The sequence below is a fragment of the Ceratotherium simum genome, chromosome X (genome assembly GCF_057802395.1).
Source record: "Ceratotherium simum simum isolate JZ-2026a chromosome X, ASM5780239v1, whole genome shotgun sequence".
Taxonomy (NCBI): domain Eukaryota; kingdom Metazoa; phylum Chordata; class Mammalia; order Perissodactyla; family Rhinocerotidae; genus Ceratotherium; species Ceratotherium simum.
In genome coordinates, this window is record NC_141940.1 from 115,376,554 (window position 1) to 115,389,667 (window position 13,114).

The 13,114-nt window shown below is 44.5% G+C and overlaps 1 protein-coding gene across 2 annotated transcripts in view; it reads right to left on the bottom strand.

The window, feature by feature from the left end:
• The window catches only part of NHS (NHS actin remodeling regulator), a 337,576-nt gene that overhangs the window by 41,148 nt on the left and 283,314 nt on the right, over positions 1 to 13,114 (bottom strand). For both annotated transcript variants that reach the window (XM_087427737.1, XM_087427738.1), the window contains exon 2: positions 2,299 to 2,451. In XM_087427737.1, coding sequence (XP_087283863.1) covers positions 2,299 to 2,451 — 153 coding nt within the window. The remainder of the gene's footprint in view (positions 1 to 2,298; positions 2,452 to 13,114) is intronic.

Genomic DNA, 13,114 nt, shown 5'->3' on the forward strand with positions numbered 1-13,114 from the left:
GATGAATGCACTGCTAAGCTACTGTGTTTCTTGGACAAGGTTAAAAAAAAAAAACTCACTTTCTAATTTTAATTCTACACTGCATGTTTTTAATTCTATGATGCCCATAATTCCTGTTTATGGCTCCCTGCAGTGCTATTAAAACTACTACACCCAAGATTTGCTATTGAGACAACCACAAAGCAAGCCAGCCTGTGGAGGGCAAGAAGCAGCTCCATGATCTTCCTTCCAAACCCCAGGAGGCCCCGCATCCCTCTCTCAGCCCCAGGAGGAAGTTCTGAGAAAATTGATATTGGCACTTGCTGTTCCTCAGTTCTGCCATTAAGTCCAAACCTGACAACGTAATGAAATGTGATAGCTTATGAACAGCTTAATGTTATCTGGTTGAGTCTGGAAAAATCTAAACAGGGATGACTTTTGAGTAAAAATAATTATGTCTAAAGGGCTAACATTACTCAAGCTCTCTAATGATGGGATCAGAGAAAGTATTTAGTGAGAATGATAAGATTCCTTTGTTGTCATTCTGTGCCCTCAGTGCTCAACCAGTTTTCTGCAGAATTTGATTCAGTTGCACAAACATTCATTGAGGACCTACTCTATGTCAGGTTCATGCTAAGTGCTTTGAATAAAAAAATTAATAAGATATCATCCTTGCCCTTGAGTTGTTCATGGATTAATGGTGAAAGACAGGCCCATAAGTGGTGAGTTATGATATAAGCTTATAAGTGGCACGAGGGGAAGATGCACAGGATATTATGGGAAGGGTGCCTAATCCAGGCTACAAAGGAGTGGCAAGAGTGTAAAGAAAGATTTCCGGAAGGTGGCTTGCACTAAAAATTTGGTAAAGAAGAACTTTTTAGCCAACTATAAAATTGAAGTGAATAGTAAGAATGCCAGAGGTATGTCTAGAGGATAGTGATCATCACTGTTCATTATAAGTGTCAACAGTATCTGCAACTAATAACCAAGGGGAATTTTTAGAAACAGTTGTGTTAGGGATATTAGTAGGTTAGCTCTTTCATTAAAAGGGAAAAAGGCTAGGGATAGGGGAAGGAGAAGTCATACATATGTGGAAGAAAATAAGCTGAAAACAACATTTGTCATTTTATTTCTCCATCTTGATAGAGACATTAAAATATTTTACTTGAATTTTAATACTTTTGCAAAATACCATTCTGTAAAGGAGCATAGGGAATTTGGAACAAAGATATTGAATGTACAGACGCCACCTGTCTCCATAGCACAAATCTAAAGGCCAAAAAAGCAGGCATGTCAACTTCTGATACCCAACTTAGGGGACTCTAAAAGGATGATGCCAGTTTTTAATCTCCTTGTCCTCATTAGAATGGTTTTAAGGCACTGAAAAGTAACCAGTGTCAGAAAAGGCTGTATCTTCTAGCTTGACTGCTATGTGCCTATTCCGGCTTTCTCAGGACTGAGAGAGAAATAGAAATGGAAATATTTCTGTATTTCCTGAGGACACAGTGTGTGGTGAGGAGGAATAAAGCTCTGGCTGGGGGTCTGGAGGCCCAGGTCTGGGGTCCTGGCAGTCTACCTAACTTGCTGTGTGTGACCCTGAGCAAGTTTCCTGACCTCATTAGGCCTCTACGTGCTCTGCTATAGAATGGACCAGATCACTGGTGCTCAAGAGGAGCAGAAGAGCCCCCTGGGGGAGGTTCTGGTTGTTAGATGACAGCCATCCTCCAATGCACAAGATAGTCCTGAACAATGAAACAGTGCCCCAGGCCCCACCAACATCCCACCAGAACTGCTTGTAAGGGAGAAGCCTAGAATCTATTTCTGAATCAAACCTAATTCCCTTTTAATTATAATACAAAGGTTTATTTTTTTTGCTCATATTTAATGTACGCTGAATGCACCAGTTTTCATGGTGTGTCCTCCTGCCCCTCGACTCCTTCGTTTCCCTATACATTTTGTTCAGAATGGCCTCTGGTTGTCTTTACTAATCCAAACCTACTTTTGATAAGTGCGTTCATTATGTCTTCTAGTGCAATCATGCCCAGGCATTTGCATATTGCAAATATTATTAGTAGTATAAATAATTTTCCTTTTAAATTCTCTTTATTATCATATTTAGACCATAATTCTATTTTAAATTATGTGTATAGGCAGGTTATATTACCCATGAATTTCATTTTAGGGTAGAAAAGGGAATGTTTCAAAGTACTTGCTATAACGAGGGGTGGCGTTGGGACTGATGGGACAGAGAACAACCCCTGGACAGGACAAGCTCTGACTTCTTTCTCGGAAAAGACCCCCAATCCCAGGAGCAGTCACCTCTGCGCAGGGCTTGCAGGCTCTGCCGGGCGTGGCGGTGCAGCTCCTCCACGCAGGGTGGCCTCGTGGCTGGGAGGAAGATGTTTCTCTGCTGGTGCCACGGGGCACGGTAGTACACGCTCAGCTTACTCTCAGTGTCCAGGTTGGAGACAGCTGCAAGACAAACAGAGAAATGGGGCATTATACATCAGTAGCTTTAAACTGTGCATTTGGCAGACTCTGGGGTGGGGATGGGGATGGCGTGGAGTCTGGAAGTCCAGACTGCTGCATTCACATTAGGAGCTCACTCAAGGCTGGAGAAAGGTTTGAAGTTTATGATATGGATATAGGGATATGGATAACCTTTGCCCACAAGCCAAGGGATGGGAGACCCCAGGACACAACCATCTTCCTGTGATCAGCTAACTTCCTCTCCACAACTTCACTTCACACTCTCTGACACAGTTGCTCATCGACCTGTGGCCAGCCATGCTTGAAGGTGGGATGGGGTCTTGCCTTCCAAGGAAGCAGAGAAAAGCCTCAGGGATGAGTTGAAAAGGTTGCCCCAGCTCTAGTCTTCTGGCCACAGGGCTCAGAACTATGGTTCTGCACACCTGCTCCTGATGCCCACCTGAGCTTTGCCCTCCCCTGCCTGCTTTCTCTCCTGTGACCCCTGGCCCCCGACCCTCACTATTTAACCTCATCCTGCCTTCCACCTGCCAACTCTGTTGCCTGCCATGTTTCAAAGCATTGCTCAGTTTACCCTAGTCTCACCCAGGGGAGAGCATAAGCATAAAAGAAACCATTACAGGGATAATTGGTGTTAAGGGAGGGAAACCACAGACAGTGCTGGTGAGAAGGGCATGATCCTTGCAACTCATCCAAGAGATCAAGGAAGGAGGCCTCCTTCCCCCAAACATAGCATTTAACCCACTATATCTTCTTCATGTACACACTGAGCCTAGGACGGAGATCACCCAGGAGTCGAAGATCAATTCTCGTGGAAGGAGCTGTTCCTAAGCAGGAGGATTCTGATCAGGAAATTACTGCACAGAGGAATTCCTGGGCAGCCTGCCAGCCTCAAGAATGGTGAGGACTGGCCCAGGATGCTTTATCCTCCAGACCCACTATCCAGACCAGACCCCTGTCCTGGGCCCACTCTGCTCCTCCCAGTCTCATCACCTCCTTCCGCTTCTTTTCTTCTTAGTCCCAGTGTGTGATTTGGGGGCATTCTGCCCAACTATTCCTGTGCCCCAAACAGGCTTTTGGTTCCTCTCTGATCCTTTTCTTTTTGACGTCTAGTCTACCATTTCACTTTATCTGAGAAGTCTTATATAGGACAAGATACACTACAGATAAAGCAGAGAGGCAAATGAAGAAGAGAGGGTACTTTTGTAGAAGGAGAATAGAAGAAAAACTGGGAAAAATGCAATCGTTTGATAATTAATCCCCCACACACACCAAGTACTGCACTTATGGCAGTTATTTTTGGTTTTGGTTTTGATTTCCATTGCAGTCTTCAGTAGTGTTTTTTTCTAGAATAATGCATCATAACTGCAAGAACCACCAACAGAAACAAAGACACATTTCCAAAGATGCTGAAGAAACATCATGTGGACAGGGTCAAGGGGACAATGCCATGCCTTTAAAACAGTGCTGTCCAATAGAACTTTCTGTGGTGATGAAATGCTCTGTAGCTGTGCCATGCAATGTGGTAGCCACTAGCCACATTGGCTATTAAGCACTTTCTAATTTTTAATTTTATTTAATTTGAATTTGAATAGCCATAAGTGGCTATCATATTGGACAATCATAACCATAAAATCTATTATATTCTCTCACCTTCAGCTACAGACCAGATTACTCCTTTTGACCTAGATTTATTCTTCCTTGCTGTGTAATCTCCAAGAAGAATTCAAGACCAAGGGTTAGAGATCCCAGGATTCTCTTCCTGGGTAGGGTAGAGCATTTTTAGGGGAAAGTTCTGTGGGACCAGGAATAAAGGCAGCAACTTTTCTTTCCTTAGAAACTATAAGTGCTTGGTGAACCAGTCAGGGGTCACTGAGTCCTGGAGACAAGAAGACCTAGGAGAAACGAGCCTCTTCAGGCTTCAGACGAGGCACGGGAGGCCTCGGGGTAGAAAGGGCAAGCCATATCTGGATCAGAGCTTTCCTTCTCTCATGCGTAAAGTAGCGGGGAGTGCTGAAGACAGAGGCTTTATTTAGCAACTGTAGGAGGAATTCTCTGGTCCAGTGACCAGGATTGACTAAAAAGTTAGCCTCTCCCTGGATGCAGAGGTCGACTCTCCCCCAAAAGCGAAGAGGTCATTATCAAACCCACCAGAGGTGGCTGTGAATTCTTCTGCTAGTGACAACTGGGAGAAGGGACAGAACAGAAAGCTTGCCTGGTGGAAAGAAGAGGCAAGAAGTTCAGAGCACAGTCCCGGAAGTAGAGGGGCTTCTGAGTACCTCCTCTCCCAGGCCCATTTCTTCAGGAAGGCAGGAACCAGGATTCGGGGCTGGGCCAGGTGACTTGGGGATAGACCAGAAGACTCTTATAGCCCCGCATTCCCTCAACGCCACTGACCAGAAGCTCAGGGTGTTAACTTTTGATAGCCCTTCAGAAACCAGGTCAGGTGACCATGGCTCCTCAATCTTTGTGTGGGGAAGAGCTGAGCTCCTGCTGTTTATGTCAAGTTCAGACTTGATCTGAAGAAAAGACTCATCAGAAATGCTTGTCAAAAACATAGATTCCTGAGCTCTAACCTAGACTTCCTGAACCAGTATTTTCAACAGAGAGGCCTAGTAATCTGTATATTTGAAAAGCGCCCCAAGACTATTCTTTTATCATCAGGCAAGTTTGAGAAACACAGAATGTTATCTGATGATGGCTTGGGATCTTATGGGATCTTAAGGGAGATGGACAACACGGGGGAAGGGAAGAGACTGCTGAAAATGGAAATATCCATTCACCCATGGAACGTTTTCTAGATAGGTATTATGTCCCACACTCAGTGCTAGGTGCTGAGATACTGCACAGAACAAAACACACAAGAATCCCTGCCTTCATGGAGCATACATTCTCTGCAAAATGGTTCAGGTATGATGCTGCCTGGAAGCAATAGGTTGGGAGAAGTGACCTCTGGCAGACTCCTCCTGTTTTAGATTCCCTAGGGATGTTTTAAGACCTCTAGACTCTAAAGGCCCTAAACTCTGAAAAGATTATAGTCCCTACTCCTCCACCTCCACCTTTCTGCAGTAGGTAATCCCAAATTGAAGAATAAATTAGCATATCATAAAATAAATGTAAAGAAGCTCAGCAAAATTCTATTTCCTTATTATTACATATTAAATATCAGGTTATTTGAAAAAAGCATTTTTTGGTGCCCCTGCTTTGTGATGCTCTAAACACATTCTTACTGTGCCAACTGGGCAAGCCAGTGCTGAGTTTCTGGGCTGCTGATCTCTGCCTGCTGCTCAGGACTGGATTCTCAGATGCACAGACTAATGCATGAGTTCCAGCATGGGCAGCAAGTCATGGTTCCTGGGGAGAACCACCTCTGACAATGACAGCCTTCAGGGCTAGGAATCCTCACCTCCCCCTGTCCGAAGTCTACTTCTTTATCTGCTGAGAAGCTATAACGGATTTCTGCCACACATTAGCAGGTAACATTTCACCCACCAGTTGCCACAATGTGTTTATCGCTTAGACAGGGAAAGGAAGGAAAACTCGTTAATGCCTTTACTTCAGTCTGTCCTTTGGTTACAGAGCATTAACTAGTATTATGTGTCCACCGGAGGCAGACAGACAGGCACTAATGCAGCTCTTCCAGGGAAAACTATCCCATTTTCCTTCTTTAAAAAATCTATTCCTTTTCCTAAGTAACAGTTCAGCAAAAGTTGAATGCACTCATCCATAAGCTCGCTGTGCCACTGCCATTGCAAGGCTGTTGCACATCTTCAGGTTCACCCTGCCCCCTTTTCTTCCCTGTTTAACAATTTCACCATGGCTGAGCCATGCAAGATAGCAAGCTTAGTACTCCCAGGAATGTTTCTTCTCATAAAAATGATACAAAGAGAAGCGAGAAGGTTTCTCCTCTGCTTATCTGGATACATCCAGGGGCCCCTCTGTGGTAGGCAGAATTCTAAGATAGCCCCCACGATTCCTGCCCTCTCCTGTACATACCCTGTATAGTCCTCTCCCCTTGAGTGTAGGTGGAACCTGTGAATTATGTTGCATTACATGGCAAAAGGGATTTTTAAGATCTCTACTCAGCTGACTTTGAGTTAATCAGGAGACAGTTTTCCTGGGTGGATCAGGCCTACTCAGGTGAGCCCTTAAAAGAAGACAAGAAGCAGCAGAAACACTCTTCCTTTGGCCCTGAAGAACAAACTGGCACATCGTGGAGAAGGCCACGTGCCAAGTAATGGTGGGCAGCTTCTAGGAGCTGAGGGCCTCAGTCCTACAAACTCAAGGAACTGAATTCTGCCAACAACCAATGAGCTTGGCAGAGGCCTCTGAGCCTCAGATGAGAACTCAGCCCTAGCCCAAACCTTGATTGTAGCCCTGTGGGACCCTGAGCAGAAGACCCAGTTAACCTGTGCCCAGACTCCTGACCCACGGAAATTGCGAGATCATAAATGGGTGTTGTTTTAAGCTGCTACATTTGTGGTAATTTGTTATGCAACAATAGAAAACTAATACACCCGCCCACTATTTTATCTACTTCCCTAGAGCCAGTCACTTGCCTTGCCTGGTACTTGTCCTCTCCTCCCTTTGTTACTTCTCCCCAAGGAAGAGGCAGGCAATAGCACAGGTTACAGTGGGAAATAAGGCAGTGCCTCATTTTTACCCCTACAGCAGGATAAAGGTTATGTGGATGTATCATTTCTCCTGTCTAAGACTATAGGCTCTTGCAGAGAACTCCAGCCATAAGCCAAGATCTAAGGCAGATGCGTTATATTCATGGTGTCTCCACACAACCCAAAGATTAAAGTATTGCTCGCATTTTACAGGTAAGGAAGCAGAAGCTCAGAGAAAGTAAGTAAATTTCCAAAGTCACACACCTGGCAAGTAGAAGATCTGGGATTAGAATCTCTGTTTGGCTTACAAGCTGCTGCTCTTTCACAAACGAATATTGAAATAAGTTTGCCTCAACTAAAGCTGATTGGGGGAGGGTGTGGGGAGCGACTGTCTGCCACATAAAAAGTATCTAGTGCTTCTCAAAATAAAAATAAAGGATTCAGAACGGCTACACTCTGTATCATCCATAGTATTAGAACTGAGTGAATCTTTCAAAAAGTGCCCAGCAGATTTGTCATATTCCAGAAATACAAACAGCACCACAAACAGATACTACAAAACCCAACTGCTGAAAGAAAATGCCATTGTAGGAAAGGTCCACAGGGCAGTGAAAAGTCTTTATAGACTGAACTTAATTCATTCGCCTGTTGAACTCTGGAGATAATGGAATCGTCTAGACCTTGATTCATAGTGATATATTGAAAGCATGGATATGGTCACTGGGTTCATCTGAAATGAGCTGACTTGAGAGTCGAGAGAAACTAGTGGCCTCCACTCTCTTGGAAAAACCAGGCCCATTTCTAAGGGCAGGAGGAGGCTCGAGTTTGGGAACTGTTGGGAAGGGGTAAAAATCAGGGGCAAATATAATCTTGCCCCAAGCCTCTCCAGCCCTCAGTCTCCCCCTGCCCTGCTAGGGTTGGTACTTGTTCAATATTGCCTTTCCTGGTCTCATGAGCTTCTCACTCCCTTGATGCTGTACTACCCCTAAAAGGAGGGCAAAATGCTTATTCTTGGCCTCTCTTCCTAGAAAGCCTCTCAACTTCAAGTCTGCACCCCTGCCACTGGCTCTCTCTGCATGCTACTCCTTCTTCTTTCTCCCAGGCTCTTAAAAATTTAAAAGAGGGAAAGTAACAGCTGAAATCAAAGTTTGAATGCTATGTGTGGTGAAAATTGCAGAAAAATGTGCAAAGTGACTCAGAAATGGAATTTCTACCCTCTCGGGGAGGTAAGGGATTTTTGAAAAGGTTCTTAGAGTGCCTACAGGACTAACTACCCACATACACCTTGCTAACATCCCTTCCTGCCCTTCAACCCATCACACCCATCCCCATCACACAGCTTTCTGCTGGGAACACATCTCTCCACAAACCATCCATTCTGATGCCCTGTGACAGAAAGCAGCAAGGAGAGTGTTAGCACATTAATATATTAATGAGCATCTGAAATAGTCAGTGTCACAGATATGTCAGTGGTTTGCTCCCCAGGTCCCTGCTATGCTCAAGCTAATTTTCAGCAGCCATCAGCTTGGTAAGCAAGATGGAAATCTACTCGGGGTCTCTGTTACTGCTGCCCGAGTTCTCAGATCTTTTGAGAGACTTGGAGGGGATTTCACCAAGTGAAACCATTCGTTCTCGCCTGCCCTTCCTTCCTTGGCAACCAGTGTCTTGCTCACTCTGCTTGGCAGTGTGGACGAGGGAGCACCAAACCTCCTGCCACCTGTGGAGCAGCCAACGCCAGAGCCAGCTTCCCACAGTCTGTACCGGCTGGGCTTCCTTTTCTGTAAAACCACAATAATTCAGACTTGTTCCCCACTGTGGACAAGGCATCCAATGTGGACACCTCAGCATCAGAAAAATCTAGGTTTCCTAAGAAGTTCCAGTGCCCTGAAACATTCCAACACCCACAGAACAGGAGAACATGTCTGTGTACTTACTTATACACTAAAATGGTCTAGAACAATTTTTCCCCATAGAAATATTTCCTTCAACGTCTAAAACAAAATGACGCTTCATACCATGACTGTTTAATTATTATGGTTGCTATTGTTGTTGTTTTAATGTCCGACATCTTGTGGAAAGACCACTAGAAGCCTGGGTTCTACTCACAGTTCTGTGCCCTTGTGCAAGTCATTGAACCTGGAATCAGGAGTCAAATTCCCATCTTTACAAGTGAGGTTTTGGACTTTCTGCTCTCTGAGTCCTGTCCTGCTCCATTTACGCCTCTGCTTTCTACCAGTCACCAAAATTAAGTGCGGTTGCATCATCCACCAGAAAGACTCTATATTCAAGCTATGGCAGGATGGGTTGGGAGAAAGGCCCTGGGTTCTGGGATGGCAAGATGGGGACTCATCATGGCAGCAGGGGATCTAGAACAAGTTATTTAGAACAACTCTTTGGGCCTCTGTACCCTCCTCTGTAAAGTGGATATCCTAGAGCCTTCATAGAGTGGTTCTGAGGATCCAGTGAAATGATAAAGTCCTTGCTGTGACACTGATGACTAAATATTAGTTCCCTTTCCTGGACTTGGAACAAAAGAAGACCAAGAGGCCAGGATTGGGGACCAAGTTCAAAAGAGGAAAGTCTAGAGCTCTCTAAGTTTCTTTTTTCTTTATTTTCCTGTCTTCTTGGTGAGTGAACTGTAACCAAAGATGAAACCACTAGACATCACTCTTTGGAGGGGTCTTACAATCTGGAAATTGAAAAGAAGGCTGCCCACAACCGGGGAGCCTGTGACCTCTCTGGCAAGTCGGATGTTCCCAGTCTCTGATATTGGTCGACTTGGGCACCATTTGGTGTAATGACTTGGAGATTCCAATTCTCTGAGTCACTGTCAGAGTCGCAGCACTGTACATTATCCTTAGAAGCGGTTTGTAATTTACTTGTTTATCTTCAGGTAATTCTGCTGCCATGTTCTACACCATGCACTTCCTCCAGAATGTAAGCACATAGCCATCTGTCACAGCTCAGCTATTGTTTCAAGAAAATTCCTTTAGGCATCTAGCAGAGTCATTGGATTCTACTGCTGGAAGGGACCTCAGAAATTATGGAGTTCTGTGTTTTTTCAAACTGTAGGGCATGACTCATTAGTGGATTGTGAAATCCATTTAGCAGGTCAAGACTAGCGTTTTTAAAACAATGAAATAGAAGAGAGTAGAACAGAAAATAGCAAAACGCACTGCACATAGTAAGTATTGTTTTGTGAAGCTATTGTTTCTGTCATGTGTATGTGTGCATGTGTATGTGTGTGTATGCTGGGCTGTGTTATAAAAATGTGTTTCTTGCTCTGAGTAGCAGTTGACACACTGAAAACTACTGTTTAGGTCACTCATCCCATGTAATGATGAGGAAATCGAGGTTCAAAGATCTGACCCACGATCATAGAGCTGATTTTTGGCAGAGGCAAAAACAAAGCTCAGGTCTCCTGACCCTGGGTCCATGCACTTCCCTTGGCAACCTCTTCCTCCCATGCCAACATTCAGCCTGGCTGCCACGCCCTTCATCTCTCTCAGTCCTTATTTGCTACCTATCACATCTATCGGGTTGTTCTTTCAAAACACACACACACTTCTCACCTGTTCTCTAAGAAACCAGCCATTTTTATTTTAGTATTCCAGAAGCGCTTCAGCCCAAGGAGCAAAGAACAAGTTCCTCGGGGATGCTGACACTGCCAGTCAATAGACACATATTGAGTAGCACTAGTTTAAAGAATGAGAGACCACGGCAACATTGTAGGTATTAGATTGAACTATATTAAATTAGTGATATTCAACTGTTTTGCTCTACAAAAACTATCTCGATAGCTCAATCTAATAATTAGATCAACCCCAAGGTTATCTTTACCAGAGGGGGGCATCATGCTCTTAGATAGTGGTAAAGTGCTTGCTTTCTAGCAACCTGGACTGAAAACGACCAACCTATCACCAAGTCATGACACATTTGTGCCAGTTTTCAAGGCTTGCATGCCTGAGCTTAAATCAGAGTGGGAGGAATGAGAGCTTGGCTCAACCCTTGCTTCATCAGACCCATAATCCTTAAAGAGACACTGGCAGTTTTACAAGTTTGCAATCAGGTTAAAGTATAGAAAAGATGATACTGATCAGAAATAAGGAATTTGATCTTTCAGGAGAGCCAAATGGATAGTTAAGAAATACTTCCAAGATTCAGAAAAGAGAGAATGTCACAAATCTGTTTTCATTACTTGCAAAGAACCAGGTGAGGTTGGTTATAGGGAAGACCTAAGTATCATCCTTTGGTACTCTGGTTCCGTGAAAGCAGGAAAATGGAGAAGAAAGAAGGTACTCTGCCCACAAAGATGAATATGATGTCTTAAAGTCTCTTCAGTCCTGCTCAAACTACATATGTCATTCATGAACATGGGCACCTTTGACATTCCAGGGAAGAAAGTGGAGCTGGAGTGGGAAAGGCAGGTCAGAAAAAGCATGTGGAAATCACCTTTCTGTTCAGAAGACACTGCACACAACCACTGGATGTAAGAGGAAAGGGTTCTGTTTCCAGCATGGTGCATGGAGCTTCTCTGGTCCTCTTGGACAAATGCCCTTGGCTTGGTTAAATTGTGAAGCAGTAAGATAATTAGCATATGACACCCAATTATATATGCTAATAAATCTCTTCTCCTAGGTAGAGGTTAGTCTCTTAAAATTTACTTAGAGATCATCGGCAATGATGGAAAATTTAAAAATACTCACAGAAGGCCCTACATACCACCTCCACTGCACTTACTTAGAATTATTACTTGCTAATTAGTATCTTCGTAGGTAGAGGAGAAGTGATGCCCTTTATTGGGCCAACAGAGAAGCTATAAATACATGAGCCTGCAAGCCAAAAGGAATTCTTTTCCAAGGACATTTCCACCCCCAAAGCCTAGACATTTATAATGAGTTTTATGCTCTCTATAAAAGACACGGCATGAGCTATATGAATGGGGAACACTTAACACACAATATGTTGAACCTGGAGTCAGGAAAGATGTGTTCTCTTGTGACTCAATTAGCCTGCTTCTAGCTGAGTCTGCAGTATTATCGAGGGAGGCCCACTCTCCATGGACAATGGCTCTTTTCCTCTCTATCTTCCCATGGAATACAGGTTCAGAAAATAAAAAGAAGAATTTGGGTTTCCCCAGGACAGGCACTGAGACAAAGGTTCAGGTACAAGTAGTTTATTTAAGAGGTAATACTAGGAAGCTACCAGTAGGGGGCGTGGGGAAGTGAGAAAGGGAAGGGAAGGAAGCCAATAAAGGATGCACTCATGAGCATGTTATCACTGTAAGTACCTGGGGCTGGATCCCTTTGGGCGCCAGTGCAGAACACACACCTTAGAAGTGAGGGAGTTGGGATATTTATCTACCACTTTCTCTCAGTCGTTGGTTGAGGGCTGCCTAGTTGCCAGAGCAATATTTCCCTGGTACTTCTAGAAAAGCAGGCTCCCTGGTCAGAGAAAGCCCACAGGCAAAGAATGGAGGTCCTGGGAAGTGTAAGTCAAGCTGGTGTGCACTGAAGTGATGAGGGTGAGGGAATATGGGCAGGGCACCAATAGTCTTGGTGGTTTTAGAAATGTAACCCTCACAGCACACAAGCATGTGCATTTCAAATATGGGATGTCTTGATTGTGCAGCTGGCTAATTTTAAAAGTTCTCCAATGCCAAAGTGGCTTAAAATGGATTTATTGTCAAAATCCCACAAGTGTGGCGGTGAAGAACCCTGGTCAGACAGTTCTGGATCCCGGTTGGAACATTAGTTGGGAGGGCCGTGGCCTGGAGGCCTGGCTGAGGGAACGCTGCCTTCTGCGTGGGCATGGACCCAGCACTCTGGCTATTGCCAGAGTCCTGCCTCCTGTGTGGCATTGCACAGGTCACTGGACCTCTCGAGGTTTGTTTCCTCCTCTGTCTGAGTTTCAGGCATGATAAGGTGTCCCAGGTTCATCTTGCACATTTGCTGCCCAGACCTGGAATCGGCCCTTTCTCCAAGAAGCCCTGGCTCTTCTCAGAGGGAACAGGCTTTAGAGACCACATTCTGCAT